Below are 21,529 nucleotides of genomic sequence, written 5' to 3'. Positions count from 1 at the left end.
TTCCCCATCACGTCTGTGTCTGCTCTCAGCCATTTTGCTGTAATGAAAAGTCGTCCCTTCTCCATTACTCATCTCAAAACGGACACATGGCTCTTTCATTTATCTCTAGGTTATACTTCCACACTTCTCTGGTTTCTATAGAAGTGTTTTGACCCTGACTGGTGCTCAGTGGAGAGAGCATCGGCCCAGCGATGGAGGCCTTGAGTTTGTTTCCCAGTCAAGCTACAAAGGTGGCTGGGAATTTTATGCTTCTTTCCCCCAACCTCTTCCCCTTCTCTCTCTCTTCCCCTCCTGCAGTCAGTGGCTCAATTGGTTCTAGAGTCGGCCCAGCACTAAGGATGGATCCATTGGTCTGAGCATTGGCCTCAGGCACTAAAAATAACTCAATACCTAAGCATTGTCCCCAGATGGGGTTACTAAGTGGATCAGATTGGGACACATGTCAGAGTCTGCCTTACTATTTCCCCTTCTCTTACCTAAAAATATGATTCAACTTTGGTTATTGGGGGCTCATTCAGGTTTCTGTTGTGAAATTTAACAGAGTAAGCTGCATTTTGGGGAACCACTTTTTTACTTTCTGGCTCTAAAAGATGCTCCAGACTCATATTGCTATTTCCTCCCCCTTCCTAGAAGTCAATCAGTTCTTCATTGATCCTTATGTCCGTTTACTTGAAAATATTTAACAAGTTTTCAAATTTATGTCAGTTCTTTACTCCCCACTGCCTTCACTGTGGTCATAATATTAATCATAACCCAGTTTTATTTGTCACAGTCTGCATCCCATTCTTCAATCCACATAAAGTTGAAATTTTTAAATTTTTTTTTTTGTATTTTTCTGAAGTTGGAAACAGGGACGCAATCAGACAGACTCTCGCATGCGCCCAACCAGGATCCACCCAGCACGCCCACCAGGGGGCGATGCTCTGCCCATCTAGGCTGTTGCTCTGTTGCAACCAGAGCCATTCTAGTGCCTGAGGCAGAAGCCATGGAGCCATCCCCAGAGCCCAGGCCAACTTTGCTCCAATGGAGCCCTGTCTGCAGGAGGGGAAGAGAGAGACAAAGAGGAAGGAGAGGTGGAGGGGTGGAGAAGGAGATGGGTGCTTCTCCTGTGTGCCCTGGCTGGGAATCAAACCTGGGACTCCTGCATGCCAGGCCGATGCTCTACCACTAAGCCACCTGGCCAGGGCCAAAATTTTTAAATATTTACATAAACTAAAATCTAAGCTTTGTGGTGTAGCATTCTAAGGGTTATCACATAAATCAATCTTTCATTCCTTTTCATTGCTGCACAGTATTCTATTATATGATATAATAATACAATAGAGTACTATACCACCGTTAATTTGCTAATTGAAAGAGATCTGCATTATTTCCCATTTTTAGGACAATTATGAGTAAAGTTGCTATAAACATTGTCATACAGGTTTTTAATATACACATATATTTTTACTCTGCTAGAGTGAATACCCAGGAGTGGGGTTAATGAATCATTTGGTAGAATGTGTGTCACTTTTACAAGCATAGGTTTAACTTGCCCAACTCTCTTCCAAAGCAGACTTACTGTTTTGCATTCCTAGTAGCAGTGTATGAGTGTTTGCTCTGTTAGAAGACAGTGAGTCAGGAGAAAGGTGACTAAGAAACTGTACCCTATTTCAAACTGGGGTCTATTCCATTACTGCTGAAGACTCCTTTCCCAGTCGACTAGTCAGCAAGCTTTGGCTCTGCCATTTAAATCTCGTCTGTGTTTTAAATGATTCCATTGATTCTAAGGTAGTGGTTGTCAACGACTCGGGCTATTTGGAGAGGTACCTCTGGAGATTAGAAGTCATCCCCATGTCTGTGAGTCCTGGCTCTCTATGAAACAGTGGGTTGGGTTCTGTAATCCCTGAGTTTTGGTTCTATGGTTTGATGTCTGAGTGGCAGCTGAAATCTTTCTGGTCCTTGCGGCCACTGACTAACTGGTTTCCTGGGCTGTTCAGTGATAAACCGAGAGCTACTGCTGGGTACACAAGAACCCTCAAGGGACATAAAAGGAAGAACAAAATCTCAGTGCTTTTTTAACAAATAATCCACACACACTACACATACACACACACACTCACACACACACACACACGCACTCTCAAAGCTCTTACCCTCAGTCCATCGGTTTATGGACATGGGCAGACAGGTTCCAGGTGGCTCAGAGAACAGCATTAACAGCCGAGGCCATTGCAGACACTGAGGCCCAGGAAAAGAGACACGTTGGTGGGTGTCAGTCAGAGATTTAGCAGTGTAAGCAGACTCAGGACTGAAATATCCCCCCCAGCCCCCTGTTCAGTAACCTGTCACTTAGGCACGCCCTGGGAAAGACGTGACGAAGGTCCTGCGTGAGTGGTGGCAACATGTTTATTCTGCAGACGTCAGTAGTGAAGCATCTCTCTCGCTGTGGGCGGACCCTCTGCTGAGCCCAGAGTCGACAGCAGCTTCTGTATCGACTCCTGCAGTCCGCGGGCAGGACGGAGCACCCGTGGGTTCTCTGATGCCTGCAGGCACCTAACATAGTTTTACATTCCAGCTTTCTCTCCATTTTTTCATTTCCTGAGCAGGAAAGCATGGAGGGAAAAAACAAACAAACAAGGAATAAAGGCAAGTTATTGGACCGCCTTCGTCTTGGAAAGCGAGATGCTGTCGTCAGTTACTCTCCCCGGGACAAAATCAGTCCTCTATCACCAAAGCGGGACCTGCAAGGGTAGAAAGGTTTTCACATTTCTTAATGTAGACAAATTAAAAAATCAGGAAAACCTGAAAAGAGCAATAAAGGATGATTTATGAGAATGATCTGAAATTCAAATGTTAGTGTCAATAACTATTGGTTTTATAGGAGGACAAGCGTGTCCCTTCATCACCGTGTTGTTCGCTGTGGAGGTGACTTGTCATGACAGAGGCTTGTGGCCCCCGAGATTAAAGAATTAATTACCTGCCCTTTTCTCTAAAAGCTGCTTGATTTCTGCAGGACAGTGTCTTGTCCTGTGCAGAGGAAGAAACTTTACCTTCCTTCATTCCTTCCTTCCTTTCTTTTGAAGCTGGTAGAAAAAATAGAAACCGTGTCCTGCTCTTGTATGTGCCCTTACTGGGGAATCGAACTGACCACCTTTGTGCTCCTGGTTGGCACTCCAACCATTTGAGCCATCTGATCATGGCTTAATTTTTTGTTCTTTTTTCTTTTACTTTTATAGATAGAAGAAAGGGGAAGGAAGGGAGGGAAAAGGGAGTCAAATGCTGCCCATGCAAAAGTCAGGAGTAAAAGTTCAGTGCTTCCCATTTTTATCAACTTTTCTTCTTGTCAATGGCCCCATTTGTTCCAGCTACAGGCTCAGGATCAGGGCAGCATGTCCCAGGATATTTTAGCGAAGAGTCACCAATAGAGGAAGCTCTAACCAATAAAGTATAATTCCTGAGAGTTAGTTTAAAAAGCAATTTTATTTATTTATTTATTTATTTATCTATTTATTATTTATATTGAGAGAGAGAGAGAAGAAAGAGAGAGATGAGAATAATCAACTTGTTGCAGCATTTCTGTTGTTCATTGATTTCTTTCATATGTCAATTGACCCCAGGCTCAATCAAGCCGGTGAAACCTGGTTCAATCCTGCAAGATTGGGCTCAAACCAGTGATGTAGGGCTAAAACCAGTGACCATAAGCTCAAGCCTGTGACCTTTGAGCTATATCCAGTGACCTTGGGTTCAACTCAGCCTCTTTGGGCTCAAGTCAGCGATTTTAGAATCACTTCTATGAGTCCAGCTAAGCTGGGGACCTCATTATGAAGCTGGTGAGACAGCAGTCAAACCGCCAACCTTAAGTTTTCAAATGAGGGATTTCAGTGTCCCAGGTCAATGCTCTATCCACTGAGCCACCATGGCTCAGAGAGAATTTTATTATTTTTATATAATAAAATAAAGTGTTTTTACTGATAGTAGTTGTACAATGCGTTTTTAAATATTTTGCTCCATATCTGTATTGAAGGATAATATAAAAGGACCTGGACTTGTGCAGCTCTGTTCTGACCAGAAAGAGGACTGTTACCAGATATGTATGTTGGAACAGGAAAATGTGAGATGTCTGTCCTGAGTCTAAGTTGAGACATGACACCCACATCCTGTTCTGACTGCATGTAGATTGTTATGACTCAAAAAAACAGACTCCTTACTTTCTGCCGGCCCTGGTGGCTGGGATCCCGGGGCTCTGGTGTGGCTGAGAGCAGTCTGCACTTGTGAGGTTGAGATCTTCTAGAATGTGATCCGTAAGAACTCCCATCCCAATGGGGTTCGGGATTTGTTTCTGTCACGAATGTGCGGGGACAACAAGTTTCCATGTCTAGGAAGTGCCTGTGTTTATTTTCTCTGAAGGTACTTTCTCCTTGGCATTGGTTATGAAAAAAGAAATATTGATAGTTGTCCCATTTATTTCAGTAGATTGTTCAGATTCATTTTTGAAATCAGGAAATGTCTTCTTCATCCCAATTACTACAGATCGTTTCAGAGTGTGTCATTTCCCCTCTGCTTCTTTCTCTTTCCTACGGGTAATTTGCATTATTATGAGGTTTTTAAAAGTTTTGGTAAATTTTGAGTTTTTCTCTTTGCCACCTTGGTCTGTATGGAAAGTCATGGTCACATGGTCTCCCACGTGTCAGTGCTCTCATGTCCTGGGCTGAGAGGGGGAAGGAGGCTGAGAAAGGCACATGGTGACTGATGGTAAAGGTTCAAAAGAAACTGTTTATCATTTGACCGTTTGCAGGGAAAGGTCACCTGAAGTAGAAGTGGCCATATAGTAAAGAGCACGTAGAAGGTTCTGTGACTACAACAGAGCCACAGGGTAGAATCCAAGGTTGTGGCTATAGGATGTGTGTGGTGACCTTGGAACAGAGAGAGGGGGCAGAGAGGTGCTTGTCGTCTGGAAATAAGGCTTCTCTGTCTCGGTGCCTTCCCTGCAGCCTCCTTCTCAGCTCAAGACCGAGCGCCTGTCTGGGGCATTGCTAAACACATATAATTTCTTGCTAGGTTATATTAGATTTAGGATGGAGTTATTGTAACTAATATTTAAGACCAACTGATTCCTTCGACATTGACTCATATACCATTAGTGATCCAAACAAGGACCAATGAGTTCACGGTCACTGGCCATCTGAGCTTTACCAGTGGGTCTGGGACTCCCCTTTCTCAGTTCATTATTTGAGACCACCCATGCTGGCCAGTGTGTTCCGGTTTTGGTGTAGTTCTTATTTTCTCAGTCAGTGGCACCCTAATTTTGAGTCCTGGAGGTGGAAGCTGACAGTCTCATGGAAATTGATAGTGCTGTTCAAGGTATGAGAGAATTGAGATCAATTCTTGCACTGATCATTGGGCTAATCTCACCACTGCATCCAAGGGATCTATCAAATATTTATTTCAGTGGTCATTGGGCATGACCCACTCTACCTAATGACCCATTGTTATTGTTTGAAACCACAGATGCTGGTTAATATACTTTTTTATGGTGTTATTCTTACTTTTGTCTGTTGGTGGCACCCTGAAGCATTAGATCACTAGATCTTGTTGATACAGCTAGGAATATGCACATGTGACTGAAACACCAGCTTATCCTGAGAAAATATACATATCAATGCCCTCTCCCATCTTAAAATTAAAGAACATGTAACATAGTCCATTAGAATCACCTTTTCTGATGTCAAAAACACCTCTTAGTACACTACGGACACCTTTCTCTTTGGGTTTTATTATGAATAAATTAAAGTTTTTCTGTTAAGCTTGTTCTATATATGTTAATTTTTGCAATTTTTGTTATTGCCATGTAATTGATCAAATTGTTCATTATTTGAATGGAAAAGCTGGATAACTAATGTAGACCACTCAGGACAGAATTCTCCATAGGGGTGAACCACACACATAAGAACTATAAAACACACACAAAAAAATAATGTGAGAAAAATAGTAATTTTAATGCTTGAATGTTATTCTGGAGTGAGAAAGGAGAGAAGGGACAGGGACACAGACGAAATGCACTCTTGTTCCTCAGTGGAATGTCACAGTGTGCTGGGTCTCAGTCCACAGAAATCATACAGCAACTATTGTATAAACCAAAAACCTTCCAACACCTCCCAGAGAGACGCTCATTTCTTTCGCAGGGGTCATTTCTGCACGTACATAGGATGAATCTCAAAACGGCTGTGGAGGGAAGAGGAGGATCAGGCACAGTAGGGACGTGCAAAGGGAGCAGAGACACAGCCAGGATCAGGCACATCTACTCAGAGGAGACGTGTCTGCTATGTGAGACCACACCTGCCAACTCAGGGTGAAAGGTCACGTGTCTGCGTAAATCAGAAGCACTGGCTGACTGCGTTGTCCACACAGACCTATGCCCGTCTCTGACCCGAGTCCATCACGTCTGTGCTCATTCTCTGCCCCGCCCCCATCCTCCTCTCCCCTCGTGGTGCCTGCTTCTTTCCCTCTGCATCCCACTCCCGACTGTGTGTCCGGACTCCTCATCCTCTGACAGGCCCTCTGATGGGGTCAGACCCTGTAGCACATGGGCAGGTGTCACCTGAACCTTCTCTAGTTATGTGTTCCTTACTTTGGATTTCGATATTTATGTTCGGGTCATTGAACTCAGGCACGTCCAGAATGGGCACGTGGTCATCTGTCTCCTCCATGGGCTCAGCCCAGGCCGGGAAGGCGAGGAGGAGCAGGACAGCGAGAAGGGCGAGGGCCCTCATGTCTGAGAGTCCCTGGAGGTGTGGGTCGGGTGGGAGGTCAGAGTGAAAGGTGGGGAGCACAGAGCTAGCCTGCACTTATACTGGGGTGGGTGGGGCTCGGCGACTGCGCTGTGGGACCTCTGTCTAGCCTGGGGCCAGGGCCACCGGGCCTCCCAGCCTCTTTTATACTCCTGTCCCCGCCCTTTTGTGGCAGCACGTGTCCCTGGGCTCAGTGCCCACACCGGTTTCATGTTGATAGTGATGATGAGGACCTGGTGTGTGTTCTGTGTGCCATCTGCTTAAGTATTTACCTTCCTGTGTTCAAAGAGGACAAGGACTAGAGCTCTCATTCAGTGAGTACAGGGAACAATGTTCTTCTGTGTCTGATGTGGGCCCTGCTCACCTCTGAGGGCCCTGACCCTGGGACCAGACCATCCCTTATGGTATTAGTGGATTCCTTCTCCAGGTTCAAGGACTGTGGGGGAGGTTTGCTAGTCCTGGCTGGGTGATTTCCTCAGGTGGAGGGGACACTTACTCAGTCTCTGTGAATGGAGCACAGAGAGACACAAGGAAAGAGTTTGTCAGATTTCAGCTGAAAGACACGTTCATTTCTTGACATCAGTAGGATTTAAACATATCATATAAACTGCTCTCCAATGACTTGTGTTTTTTTTTAGAAATAGGTGATACAACCAAGTTCCTGCAACCTGCCTCTGAAATTTCTGATGTTTAAAGTAGAAAAGTAATTTTTGCCAGATAAAAAAATTTGAAAGGGAACTGAGTGATGAGTGAGACTATCGGTCCCCCTCCCTGTGCCAGCCCTCCACCTGCTCTGCAGGGGCCACCAGGGTCCCGTGTTCTGAATGTCCCTCTTCACCTCAGGCTTTCCCTCGATCGCTATTCCAGCAGCATGCAGGGACCACGTCCCTGTGTGAACGGCGTTGTACCATTCCAGCATTTCTAAGTCAACTTTTAGCAGTCTTTTGTTGATAGTTCAATTCTGACAGTTTGGTTATTACTATTTTCAATTGCCAGCATAACTAGGGTATTGTCTGGCTTATTTTTGACTCTCTTCTATAGAAATGTCCCTAGTAGATTCTGGATCAAAATAACACGTCCTATACATTTAATAGATATTAATATAGTGTCATCTGCATAGGTCCTGTTGATCTCGCTCACTAATACATATGAGCCCACCTGCTGCCCATGCACAGTGGGAGGTGTTTAAAAAGCTCTGAGATCCCCCAATTTTGTTATTTGTTTGTTTAAGGCTGGGCTCTGGCCAGCAGTGTGCTTTGTTAAAAATACACTGGATGTCCCAGACACTCTTGCAGCTCAGAGTGACCATTAAACAGAGTTCTGGCCAATCAAATGTAACCTCTGAGTCAGACCCATTATTAATAATTAAAATGAATTACCGTCACTGTTTATAGTTGTGCTGTGTTATTGTGGTTTTTCCTCCTTATTTCTACTTGGAGGATGGGAGCAGCTGGACTTGTGGCCTCTCTGTTCTGCCCATGGGAAGGACAGTTACTGCTTGTGGACGGTGTAGCCAGGCAATGGGAGATGCCCGTCCTGAGACCCAAGTTGAGGCACGTCCCCCACCTCCAGTGCTGCCTGCATGCTGATCGCTGTGAACTTTAAATAACCTGCTCCTGACTTTCTGAAACCCCTGGTGGCGGGGACTCTTTGGTCCAGGCATGGCAGAAAGCAGTCCGCTACCTGAACTGTGAGGGTTGACATCTTTCCCAGAGTGACAGGTAAGACCTGCACCCCGGATGGAGTCCTGGCTTTGTGTCTCTCCTGAGTCACGGGGCAACATGTGTCCTCATAGAAGAAGTGTCTCTGTTTATTTTCTCTGAAAGTCCTCTCTTTCTGGCATCAGTTTTGGCAAATGAATATTTGGCCGATTTATTTTTTGTTTGTTTGTAGGGCTTTTATATACATTCTGGAAATTGCCACTCTGTCCCAGGGGCTGCGGAACATTTGCATGGTCTGTCATTTCCCTTTGGCTCTTTCTCTTGTTTACACAAATACTTTGCATTTCTATGTGCTGTTTAAATTTTTGGTCATTTGTGAGTTTAGTCTCTTCCCTACTACTGTGTGTAAAGCCAGGTCTTCCCTTTGTCAGTGCTCTCGTGTCCTGGGGGTGGGGCTGAGAGGGGCACATGGTCCTTTATTTTATGTTTCAATTTTAAAGTGTTTCTAGTTTTAAATATTTACAGGGCTAATTTTCTTGAATTACTGTATTTCCCTACTTATAAGATGCTCCCATGTATAAGACACACCTTAATTTGGGGGCCAAAAATTTGAAAAAAAAATTGTATCACATAAAGTTATTGAACTCAAGTTTTATTCATTATAAAATTCATACAACTCCTCTTCACTGTCCAAACTCCCATCCACTAGCTTGTCCTCAGCTATGTCTGATGACAGTTCACTGTCTTCATAGATTGCCTCGTCCTCAGTTCCATCGATGGCATTGGAAATATCACAACCACTGTATAATATACACCCAGTATTTAGATCCCAGTTTTTTCAAAAAAGGGTGCATCTTATACATGGGGCTATACAGCAGATGTGGCCACAGTGCAAAGATCAAATAGAAGGTTCTAGTACAACACAGCCTCAGGGTAGAAACCAAGGTCGTGGCTTTAGGGTGTGTGTGGTGACCCTGGAACAGGGAGAGGGGGGCAGAGAGGTGCTTGTCATCTGGAAATAAGGTTTCTCTGTCTCGGTGGCTTTCCTGCAGCCTCCCTCTCAGCTCAGGACCAAGAGCCTATCTGTGGCATTACTAAAAACATACCGTTTACTACTACATTATATTAGATTCAGAATGAGATTTTTGTGACTAGTAGACTCTATCTCTTTAAAGAGAGTTGAGATCAACTCTTTCAGTGCTCATTGAACTAATCACCTTTTTATGGTTGATGAGGGATCATCATTTCCCTGGTCAAGGCATGACCTATGATACTGACTGGATCAGGACTCTGCTTTCCTCTGGCCATTATTTGTGACTAGAAAGCCCGGCAGTCATATGAAATGACCGCTGTTCTAGATATTATAAATTGTAATTAAAATGATTTGTGCAAAGGTGTCTGCTAATTCAAACTGAATTACCCAGGGCAGGCGGCGAGGACGCCCCTTTGCTTAGTGCCCCACAGGGTTTCCCCCTTCTACTTGCTTAATTGCTTAAAGTAGAGTGCAATGAAGGAAACCACTGGTGGTACATTTCTTAAGAGCCACCGCCAGCTCAATAAATAAAGGTGATTTAAATAATAAAATGTTAATTAATAATAATTCCCCCATTTCATTAAGTAAGGTCTCAGGAACTCTTTTATTCCATTCTAAACGTGCCGAACTGGCTTCTGAGGGATCAAGTATATATAATTGAGCAAACTTTCTTTTCCCATCAGAAGGATGCAAAGTTCCAGTTTGATGGTAAACTTGACCATGAAGTCGAAAGCAATAAGGTCCTGGTCCAGGCAAGTCAATTGGTTTGTTTCCCATGAACGCAAAAGCAAACGAACTATTAATGGATCGAATGCTATCCATGTACTGTTTGCTATTTGGATGCTGATTAGTCAATAATTTATTCAAGACTGGTGGATAATTCTCAGTTAGTGGAACTACAATGTTTCCGTACTTGCAACATTGAGAAAATCCTTTCTTGCCACAGTCAAATCGATTAGTTTCTAACTTGAAGTTTAAGGACTGACAGTGTTCACATTTAATATTCATATCACCAGAGGAATGCTCAAAAATTAAAGTTTCTCCATTTGAAACTGTTTTAATCCTTTTTGCATTTTGGTCAGCATTACTCTGTCGTTTTTTTGCATTTCTCTCCTGCCTTTGTTCAAGGGACTCATGTTGTCGAGACAGGCTTTTTGTCTTGCATCTGAGGCAAGCCTTGTTTCTCTATGCTCATCAATCTCATTTTGCCGAGAAAGACACATTTGCTCTGTGACTGAAGCAAGCCTTGTCTTTCTCTGCTCAGTGGTTTCTTTTTGTCGAGAAAGCCGTTTTTGTGCAGCTTTAGCTCCTTTTCTCTCCTCTTCAGTGCTGTATTTTCTAGGAGGCATTCTTAAAAGAAATTACGTTAAGACATAGTTTTTATGTAAAACAGATGATTGCCAATGCAAACAAATGTTCACCTTCCCCCTGACCCGCTCAATTTGTGTTCAGCTGCGGCAACTTCACCCCATTGGTTAGTACAGTTACGCAAGCAACCAATAAGCTATCGGCAACAAACAGACACTTAAACCGCATATATTGTAATAAAGATGACAGATGCTGGTCAGTCTTCTCCGGTTTGGGTGTAGTTCTTACTTTTCCCTGTTGGTGGTGCCCTGGAGCATTAGGTCACTTGATCTTGTTGATACAGATAGGAATGTGCACATGTGACTGAAACACCTGCTTCTTTAGAAAATATCTCTGCATATCAATGTCCTCTCATACACTAAAATTAATGAAGCAGTACCACACTCATTGAGTCTACTCTCCTTGAAGTTAAAGGCACCTTTTTTTGTTGTTGTTGTTAAACATTTTTTTTAAGTGGAAGCAAGCAGGCAGAGGGACAGACTCCCAACTCCCACATGTGACTCGATTGGGATCTACCTGGCAAGCCCCCCACTGGGCTATGCTCTGCGTTTCTAAAGCCATTTCTCTGTTGCTCAAAAACTGAACTATTTTAGCACCTGAGGTGAGGCCATGGAGCCCTCCTCAGCACATGAGGCCAACTAGATCTAACTGAGCAGGGCTAGTGGAGGGGAAAAGAGAGAGACAGAGAGAGAAACAGATGGTCACTTCTCCTGGATGCCTTAACTGGGCATCAAACCCAGGATGTCCATATGCTGGGCCGATGCTCTACCACTGAGCCAACCAGCCAGGGCCCAGTGGCACCTGTTAGTACATACCATGAAAAGGTTTCACTTTGAGTTTCATTATGAATCGATTGAATATGGAAGGTTAAAGATTTCTTTTTTATTTTTATTTTTTGTATTTTTCTGAAGCTGGAAACGGGGAGAGACAGTCAGACAGACACCTGCATGTGCCCAACCAGGATCCACCCGGCACGCCCACCAGGGGCGATGCTCTGCCCACCAGGGGGCAATGCTCTGCCCCTCCGGGGCATTGCTCTGCCATGACCAGAGCCACTCTAGCGCCTGGGGCAGAGGCCAAGGAGCTATCCCCAGTGCCCGGGGCATCTTTGCTCCAATAGAGCCTTGGCTGCAGGAGGAGAAGAGAGAGACAGAAAGGAAGGAGGGGGGGGTGGAGAAGCAAATGGGCGCTTCTCCTATATGCCCTGGCCGGGAATCAAACCTGGGTCCCCCGCACACCAGGCCGATGCTCTACCGCTGAGCCAACCGGCCAGGGCCAAGATTTCTTAAATAAGGATCATGGTCCTTTTTGCTGGTTTTTTATTGTCGTGTGATGCTCAAATAATTCATCATCAGGATTAAAAGGACTGCTAATTTAATGCTGACCATGCAGGACAGAATTTTTCATGCAAGTGCATCACACTAACAAGAATAATAGAGGGGAAAAAGATAAACAGTGAGTTTATGCTTGAAGTTTATCATGGAGAGAGAAGGAAGAGAAGGTGCAGGTGCACAGATCAACGCTTTTTCAGGTCTCAGAGGAATGTTGCAAAACTGTGGTCTCAGTTCACAAAGTATCGCAACAGCAAAGCCTGTATTTGTCACCAAAGGTAGTGCATCTTCCAGCATAAGACTCATTAACCTTGCAGAAGTGGCCAGGTAGGCACGTGCACCTGGCTCCTCTCTCAAGGCCTGCTGAGGGAAGAGGAGGGTCAGGCACAGTGGACATGGGCACAGGGAGCAGAGGCACAGCCAGTACCAGGGACATCTCCTCAGAGGTGACCTATCTATTGCCAAAAAAATACCTACCAGGTTAGGGTGAAAGGTCTTGTGTCTGTGTAAATCACAAGCACTGGCTGACTGTGTGTTAGTCACACCAACTAATGACTGTCTCTGATGAGAGTCCATCACATCAGTGCTCATTTTGTCCCCACCCCCATCCTCCTCTCCCCTCCTGGTGCCTGCTTCTCTCCCTCCTGATCCCACTCCCGATGGTAAACTGGGACTCCACACCCCTCTGACAGGCACTCTGATGGGGTCAGACCCTGTAGCACGTGGGCAGGTCTTACCTGCACCGTCTTGAGTGACATATTCCTCGTCTATGACAGAAATGACCATATCAGGGTCATTAGCCTCAGGTTGGTCCTGAGGGGGCAGCTAGTAAGCTGTCTCGTGCATGGGCTCAGACCAGGCCTGGTAGGCCAGAAGAGCAGGGCAGTGAAAAGGGCTAGGGTCCTCCAGGCTGAGAGTCTCCTGGAGGTATGGGTTGGGTGGGAGGGCACAGTGAGTGGGGGGGAGGGCAGAGCCAGCCTGCAATTAGAGTGGGGTGGGCGGGTACAGCAACCACAGCACACTGAGTGCAGAAAATCCTCTAGATGGCCTGGGACCAGGACCGCCAGGCTTCCCAGCCTTTTTGATGCTCCTGTACCCCCCCTTCATAGCAGCATGCGTCCATGGGCTCAGTGCCTACAGTTGTTTCATGCTGATAGTGATGACAAGAACCTAGTGTGTGTCCATGTGCCATCAGCTTGGGTATTTACCTTCTAATGTTCAAAGAGGACAAGGACAAGAGCTCTCATTCAGTGAGAAGAGAACAACATTCTTCTATGTCAGATGTGGAGACTTGCTCATCTCTGGAGGCCCTGACCTGGGACCAGATCTTCCCCAATTGGAGTAGAGAGTTTATTCTCCAGGTTTAAGGACTGTAGGGGAGGTTGGCTGGTTCTGGCTGGGTGATCTCCTCAGGAGGAGGGGACAGTGACTCAGCCTCTGTGAAGTAATCAGAGAGGGACAGGAGGGAAGCAGTTGGTCAAAGTTAAATTAAAAGAGAGATTAATTGCCTGTCATCAGTAAGATTTAAACATATCATATAAACTACTCTCCAATGACTTGTGTCCTTATGGAGAAATATATGACAGAATGGAGTTCCTGCAACCTGCATCTGAAATTTCTGATATTTAAATTAGAAAAGTAATTTTTGCCAGAAAAGAAAATTTGAAAGGGAGCTAAGTGATGAGTGAGACTATCTGTCCCCCTCCCTGTGCCAGCCCTCCACCTGCTCTGCAGAAGCCACCAGGGTCCCCGTGTTCTGAGTGTCCTTCCTGATCTGAGGCTTTACCTCTAACACTGTTACAGCAATGCACACAGGACAACATTTTTGTGTGAAAAACATTATAAAATCTAGGTGTTTCTATGTCAACTTTTAGTGGTCCCTCATTGTTCACTAAATTCTGACAGATTGGATATTGCTAACTATTTTCACATACAACCATAAGTGCATTGAATATCATCTTCCTAATTTCTGTCTTCTACAGAAATGTTCCTAGTAGAATGTAGGTTCAAAGTAACACATCTTGTACATTTAAGAGACATTTATGTATCATCCTCTACATAGGTCCTCTCGACATCACTCACTAAAACATATAAGCCCACCTGCTGTCCATGCACAGTGGGCGGTGTTTAAAAGGCTCTGTGATCTGTCAATTACTTCATTTTTTTCAATTTTCCAGGGCTCTGGGCAGCAGTGTGCTTTGTAAAAATACACTGAATGTCTCAGACCCTCATGCAGCTCAGAATGACCATTAAACAGTGTTCAAACTAATAAACTGTAACCTCTGAGTTGGAGCCATTATTAAAAAATAAATGAATTACTGTCAGTGTTTATAGTTGTGCTGTGTTATAGATTTATATTTTTTCTCTTTATTTCTACATGGATGATGGAAACAGCTGGACTTGTTGTGGCTCTGTTCTGCCCATGGGAAGGACAGTTACTGCATGTGGATGGCATAGCCAGGCAATGAGAGATGCTCATTCTGAGACCCAAGTTGAGGCTCGTCCTCCACATCTGGTGCTGCCTATATGCCAATCACTGTGAGCTGTAAATAACATGATCCTGACTTTCTGAAAACCCTGGTGGTGGGGACCCTGGGGCCAGACGTGGTGGATATCAGTCTGCTACCTGAACTGTGAGGTTGACATCTTTCCCAGTGTGACAATTAAGACCTGGAACATGGATGAAGTCCTGGCTTTGTGTCTCTCCTGAATCACAAGGGAACATGTGTCCACATCAAAGAAGTGCTTCTGTTTATTTTCTCTGAATATCCTTTCTTCTTGGTATCAGTTTTGGGAAATGGAATACTTGGTCGATTTATTCCTTTGGTTTATAGTGCTTATTAATACATTCAGGAAATTGTCACTCTGTCCCAAGGGCTGTGGAATATTTGCATGGTCTTTCATTACCCTTTGGCTCTTTCTCTTGTTTACAAAAATATTTTCCTTTTTTTTGTGATTTTAAATCTACGGTCATTTGTGAGTTTGGTCTCTTCCCCTATACCATTTGTAAAGCCCAGTCTTCTGTGTGTCAGTGCTCTTGTAGTTTTTGGAGAGAGTGGAAACATAAACACCAAACCTAGACTTAACCAACTTCACAAACAATGCACAAAAATGAGGAGTGTCTACACAAACAAAATGGGAAGACAGAGAAGTGTAATTTAAATAAATCAGTAAAGGAAACCCCAAGAAAAAGAAGTAAGTGAGATGGAAATAACCAAATTATTAGATATTGAGTTTAAAATAATAAATATTATAATGCTCAAAGACTGTAGAGCAACTATGGATTTACACAATATGGATTTAAAAAAAGAGATAACAAGCAACAAAAAAGACATAGAAATAATAAAGGAGAACCAGTCAGAAATGACACACACAATATCAAAAATGAAGACTACACTAGAAGCAATTAAAAGCAGGCTGGATTGAATCAGCAATTTAAAAGACTAGATAAACAAAAGCAAAGAAGTATAACAGAAATAAGAAAAGAGGCTCAAAAAATCTGAGAAAACTCTAAGAGAGCTCTGTCACAATTGAAAGAGAAACAACCACCACATCATAGAGGTTCCTGAAAAAGAAGAGAAAGAACATGGTATAGAAAGCTTGTTTGAAGAAATCATAGCAAAAACTTTCCTAAATTGATGCAGGAAAAAGTAACACAAGTTCAAGAAGCACACAGAATTCCATTAAAGAGAAACCCAAAGAAACCTACACCAAGACACATCATAATTAAAATACCAAAGCTCAGAGATAAAGAAAAAATACTAAAAGCTGGAAGAGAAAAAAAATGTCAATCACCTACAAAGGAGTCGCCAGAAGAATGACATCGAACTACTCAACAGAATCACTTGAGAACAGAAGGGAAGGGCATGTAATATTCCAAATAATGCAGAACAAGAGCCTACAAATAAGAGTTATTTATCCAACAAGGTGAGTGTTTAAAATTGAACCAGTACTCAAAAGCTTCCCAAACAAAAATAAACTAAAGGAATTCATTATAACCAAACCAATGCTGCAAGAAATGTTAAGGGGCCTGTTGCATACAGAACACAGGGGTAAAATATAGTAAAAGAGGAATGTAGATTTAAAGAATTAATTGGCAATAAACAACTACATATACATAATAACCTTAAATGTAAATGGATTAAATGATTCAATCAAAACACATAAGAAAGCTGCGTAAATATGAAAACAGGAACAACACATATGCTGTCTACAGAGACACACCTTAAAACAAAACATACACATACCCTAAAAGTCAACTTTTGGGAAAAAATATTGCATTCAAATGAAAATGAAAAGAAAACTAAGATAGCAATACTTTTATCTGACAAAATGGACCTTAAAACAAAGGCTATACTAGGAAATAAAGACCTTCCCTGCGTATTGATAAAGGGAGTAATCCAACAGGAAGACATAATCATTATAAATATCAATGCACCTAATATAAGAGCACCTAAATATATAAAGCAGACTTTGATGGATATAAAGGTCAAGAGCAATAGCAATACTATAAAAGTAAGGCATTTCAATACCCACTAACATCACTAGATAGATGCTTAAGAAAAAAATTAACAAAGAAACAGCAGACTTAAAGAACACACTAGGTCAACTGGATTTAATAGATATCCTCAGAACCATTCACAGTAAAGCAGCAGAATATACATTCTTTTCAAGTGCTCACGGTACATTCTCTAGGATAGATCACAAAATGTGTTTCAACCAGTTTCAGAAGATTGAAGTCATATCAAGCATCTACTCTGAATACAGTGGTATGAAACACAATCAATCAATCAATGGGATTCAGCACGTAAACAAAAGGAAGGAGAAAAACCACATGATAATATCAAAAGATGCAGAAAAAGCATTTGATAAGATCCAACATGCATTTATGGTCAAAACTCTCAGCAAAGTGGGAATACCTCAACAAGATAAAGGCCATCTAAGACAGACCCACAGCAAACATCATACTCAATGGACAAAAATTAAAAACAATCCCTTTAAGATCAGGAACAAGACAGGAGTGCCCCTTTCACCACTCTTATTCAACATAGTCCTGGAAGTCCTAGCCACAGCAATCATGCAAGAAGAAAAAATAAAAGGCATCCAATTGGAAAAGAAGAAGTAAAACTCTAATTATTTGCTGATGATATGATACTATACATAGAAAAGCCTAATGTCTCAGTCAAAAAAATTACTGGACCTGATAAATGAATTCAGCAAGGTGGCAGGATAAAAAATTAATACTCAGAAATCAGAGGCATTTTTATACAGCAACAATTATCTGTCTGAAAGAGAAATTAAGGTATTAATCTCCATCACTATTGCAGTAAAAGAACTAAAGTTCCTAAAGCAAAAGTAATCAATGAGATTAAATAAAACTTGTACTCAGAAAATTGTGAAACATTGAAAAAAGAAATCAAGAAAGGTACAAATAAGTGGAAGCATATACCGTGCTCATGTTTAGGAAGAATAAACATCATTAAAATGTCTATATTACCAAAAGCAATTTATAAATTCAATGCTATACTAATAAAATACCAGTGACATACTTCAAAGTTAAAGAACACATATTCCAAATATTTATATAGAACCAAAAGAGAACACAAATAGCCTCAGCAATCTAGAAAAAGAAGAATAAAGTGGATGGTATCACACTTCTTGATATCAAGTTATACTACAAGGCCATTGTACTCAAAACAGTTTGGTACTGACATAAGAACAGGCATATAGATCAATGTAATAGAACAGAGAACCCAGAAATAAACCCACAGTTTTATGGACAATTGATATTTGACTAAGGAGGTAAGAGCATACAATGGAGTAAAGACAGCCTCTTTAACAAATGGTGTTGGGAAAATTAGACAACTACCTGAAAAAAATAAAACTAGACCACCACCTTACATCGTTCACAAAAATAAACTCAAAATGGATAAAAGACTTAAATGTAAGTTGTGAAAACATAAAAATCTTAGAAGAAAACATAGGCAATAAGCTCTCTGACATCTCTTGCAGCAATATATTTGCTGATTTATCTCCAAAGGCAAGTAAAATAAAGACAGGATGAACAAATGGGACCATCACAAACTAAAAAGCTTTTGCACAGCTAAAAACAATATGAACAGAATAAAAGGACAAACCACACAATGGGAGAACTTATTGGACAATACATCTGATAAGGGGTTAATAACCAATATTTATAAAAAAAAGTTGTAAAACTCAACACCAGGAAGATACACAATCCAATCAAAAAATAGGCAAAAGAAATGAATAGACACTTCTCCAAAGAGGAAATACAAATGGCCAATAGGCATATGAAAAAATGCTCAACATCACTAATCATTAGAGAAACACAAATTAAAACCACAATGAGATATCACCTCACACCAGTCAGACTGGCGCTCATCAACAAAACAACACAGGACAAGTGCTGGCGAGGATGTGGAGAAAAGGGAACCCTCCTGCACTGTTGGTGGGAATGCAGGCTGGTGCTGCAACTGTGGAAAACAGTATGGAGATTCCTCAAAAAATAAAAAATGGTACTGGTCTTTGACCCAGCCATCCCTCTAGAGAAATATATCCCAAGAACAACATATCACTGATTCAAAAGAAGAAATGCACCCCCATGTTTATGACAGCATTGTTCACAATAGCCAAGATCTGAAAACAGCCCAAGTGTCCTTCAGCAGACGGTGGATTAAAAAGCAGTGGTACATATATACTATGGAATAATATAGGACCATGAAAAAGAAGGTAATCTTACCTTTTGCGACAACATGGATGGACCTGGAAACTATTATGTTAAGTGAAATAAGCCAGGCAGAGAAAGAAAAATATCATATGACCTCACTCATTTGAGGAATCCAATGAACAATGTGAACTGAGAACAGAATTGAGACAAAGGAGGGATCAAAGGGTCCAGAGGAAAAGAGGACAGAGGGAAGGGGGATGATAGGATGGGATAAACCTGAAGGGTAGGGGGGAGGGCACTGTGGGAAGGGGGTAGGTTGATGTTGAGGGGAATCTGGGGAAGGGGCAATGCCTTCAGGGTGACACTAGAATCTATGTAAACATAGTAAATTAAAATCAATTACAGAAAAGAATAATGGAAAGAGGGCAAAAGCTACACAGTGAGTTTATGCTTGAAGTTTATTATGGAGAGAGAGAAGAGAAGGTGCAGGTGCACAGATAGACGCTGTGTCAGGTCTTCAGAGGAACGTCACAGAGCTGTGGTCTCGGTTCACAAAGTATCGCGACAGCAAAGCCTGTATTTGTTACCAAAGCTAGTGCATCTCCCAGCACAAGACTCATTAACCCTGCAGTATCAGCCACGTTGGCACGTGCACCTGCCTCCTTTCTCAAGGCCTGTGGAGGGAAGAGGAGGGTCAGGCACAGTGGACACGGGCATAGGGAGCAGAGGCACAGCCAGTTTCAGGGACAGACACTGAGAAGTGACCTATCTATTGCCACAGACAATACTTGCTGCGTTAAGGTGAAAGGTCACATGTCACATTCTCTACCCCACCCCCATCCTCCTCTCCCCTAGTGATGCCTGCTTATTTCCCACCATCACTCACCTTAGAATGTGAGCTTGGACTCCACGCCCCTCTGACAGGCCCTCTGATGGGGTCAGACCCTGTAGCACGTGGGCAGGTGTCACCTGAAGCTTCTTGAGCAATGACTTTCTCTTCTGTGAAGGAGATGGCCATGTTCTGGTTCTTGGCCTCAGGCTGGTCCTGGGTGGCACCTGGTCAGCTGTCTCCCACAGGGGCTCAGCCCGGGCCTGGAAGGCCAGGAGGAGCAGGGCAGCGAGGAGGGTGAGGGTCCTCATGGCTGAGAGTCCCTGGAGGTGTGGGTCCAGTGGGAGGGCAGAGTGAGTGGTGGGGAGGGCAGAGCCAGCCTGCACTTATAGTGGGGTGGGCAGGGCTCAGTGACCACCTCAGTGAGGGCAGTGGGGCCACTGGCTGGACTGGGGCCAGGGCCACTGGGCCTCCCTGTCTCTTTGATGCTTCAATCCCTGCCCCTTGGTGGCAGCACATGTCCCCACTTCTTTCATGTTGATAGTGATGATGAGGACCTGGTGTGTGTCCTGTGTGCAATCTGCTTGGGTATTTACCTTCTAGTGTTCAAAGAGGACAAGGAATAGAGAGGAATAGAGATCTAATTCAGTGAGCACAGGGAACAACGTTCTTTTGTGTCTGATGTTTGGCCCTGCTCATTTTTGGAAGCCCCAAACCTTACACTAAACCTTACATCAACCCAATGTAGTGAAGTGTCTTTTCTTCAAGCTCAGGGTCATCACTTCCCCCTGGGGGAGGTTTTCAGGTCCTGGGTGGATAGGCTCCTGAAGTGGAGGGAACAGAGGCACAGGTTGTGGTGAAGTGATCACCGTGGGACACGAACGAAGGACTTGGTCAGAGTTAAGCTGAAAGACAGGTTCCTTTCCAGAAGTCAGTAGGATTTAAGCATGTCATATAATGACTTGTGTCCTTTGGAAAAGTAGATGACACAACCAAGTTCTTGCTACCTGCCTCTGAAATTTCTTATGTTTTAAAGTAAAAAAGTAATTCTTGCTCTAAAAAGAAAATTCAAAATGCTGCTGAGTGATGAGTGAGACTGTCGGTCCCCCTCCCTGCACCAGCCCTCCACCTGCTCTGCAAGAGCCACCAGGGTCCCCGTGTTCTGAGTGTCCTTCCTCACCCCAGGCAGTACCCGAACACTGTTCCAGCAGCACACACAGGACCATGTCCCTGTGTGAATGGTGTTGTAACATCCTAGAGTTTCTTTCTTTCTTTCTTTCTTTCTTTCTTTCTTTCTTTCTTTCTTTCTTTCTTTCTTTCTTTCTTTCTTTCTTTCTTTCTTTCTTTTTTCTTTCTTCCTCCCTTCCTTCCTTCCATCCTTTCTTCCTCCCTTCGTTCCTTTGCTCTTTCTCTGTTTATTTCTTTTTCTTTTTTTCTTCTTTTCTTTCCTCCTCCCTCCCTCCCTTCGTCTCTCCTTCTCTCCTTCCCACCCTCCATCCCTCCCTCACTCCCTCCATCCCTTCCTTCTTTCCGTCCTTCCTTCCTTCCTTCTTACATTCCTTCCTTCCTTCCTTCCTTCCTTCCTTCCTTCCTTCCTTCCTTTCTTCTTTTCTTCCTTTTCTTCCTCCTTTACATTTTTCCTTCCTTTCCTCCAGAGGACGAGATATACTAAGGCCCTTCCTTCCTTTCTTCCTTCCAGAGGATGGGAGGTACTGAGATAGATTTCTGCATGCCCCCCCCACTGAGATCCAACTGGAAACATCATCAGATGCTTGAGTACTGAGCTGTTTTTAGCACCTGAGGCTGATGTGCTCCAACAGAGCTAACCTCAGCACCAGGGCCAACAATT

The 21,529-nt window shown here is 43.2% G+C and overlaps 1 protein-coding gene across 1 annotated transcript in view; it reads right to left on the bottom strand.

The window, feature by feature from the left end:
• The window catches only part of LOC136307655 (alpha-defensin 1-like), a 29,082-nt gene extending 9,193 nt beyond the window's left edge, over positions 1 to 19,889 (bottom strand). Inside the window, exon 1 of the mRNA XM_066234248.1 lies at positions 19,738 to 19,889. Coding sequence (XP_066090345.1) covers positions 19,738 to 19,869 — 132 coding nt within the window. The 5' untranslated portion in view covers positions 19,870 to 19,889. The remainder of the gene's footprint in view (positions 1 to 19,737) is intronic.
• Positions 19,890 to 21,529: the final 1,640 nt, after the last annotated feature.

This window comes from Saccopteryx bilineata, chromosome 6 (assembly GCF_036850765.1).
Source record: "Saccopteryx bilineata isolate mSacBil1 chromosome 6, mSacBil1_pri_phased_curated, whole genome shotgun sequence".
NCBI lineage: Eukaryota > Metazoa > Chordata > Mammalia > Chiroptera > Emballonuridae > Saccopteryx > Saccopteryx bilineata.
This window is presented reverse-complemented; position numbering and strand designations above follow the sequence as displayed.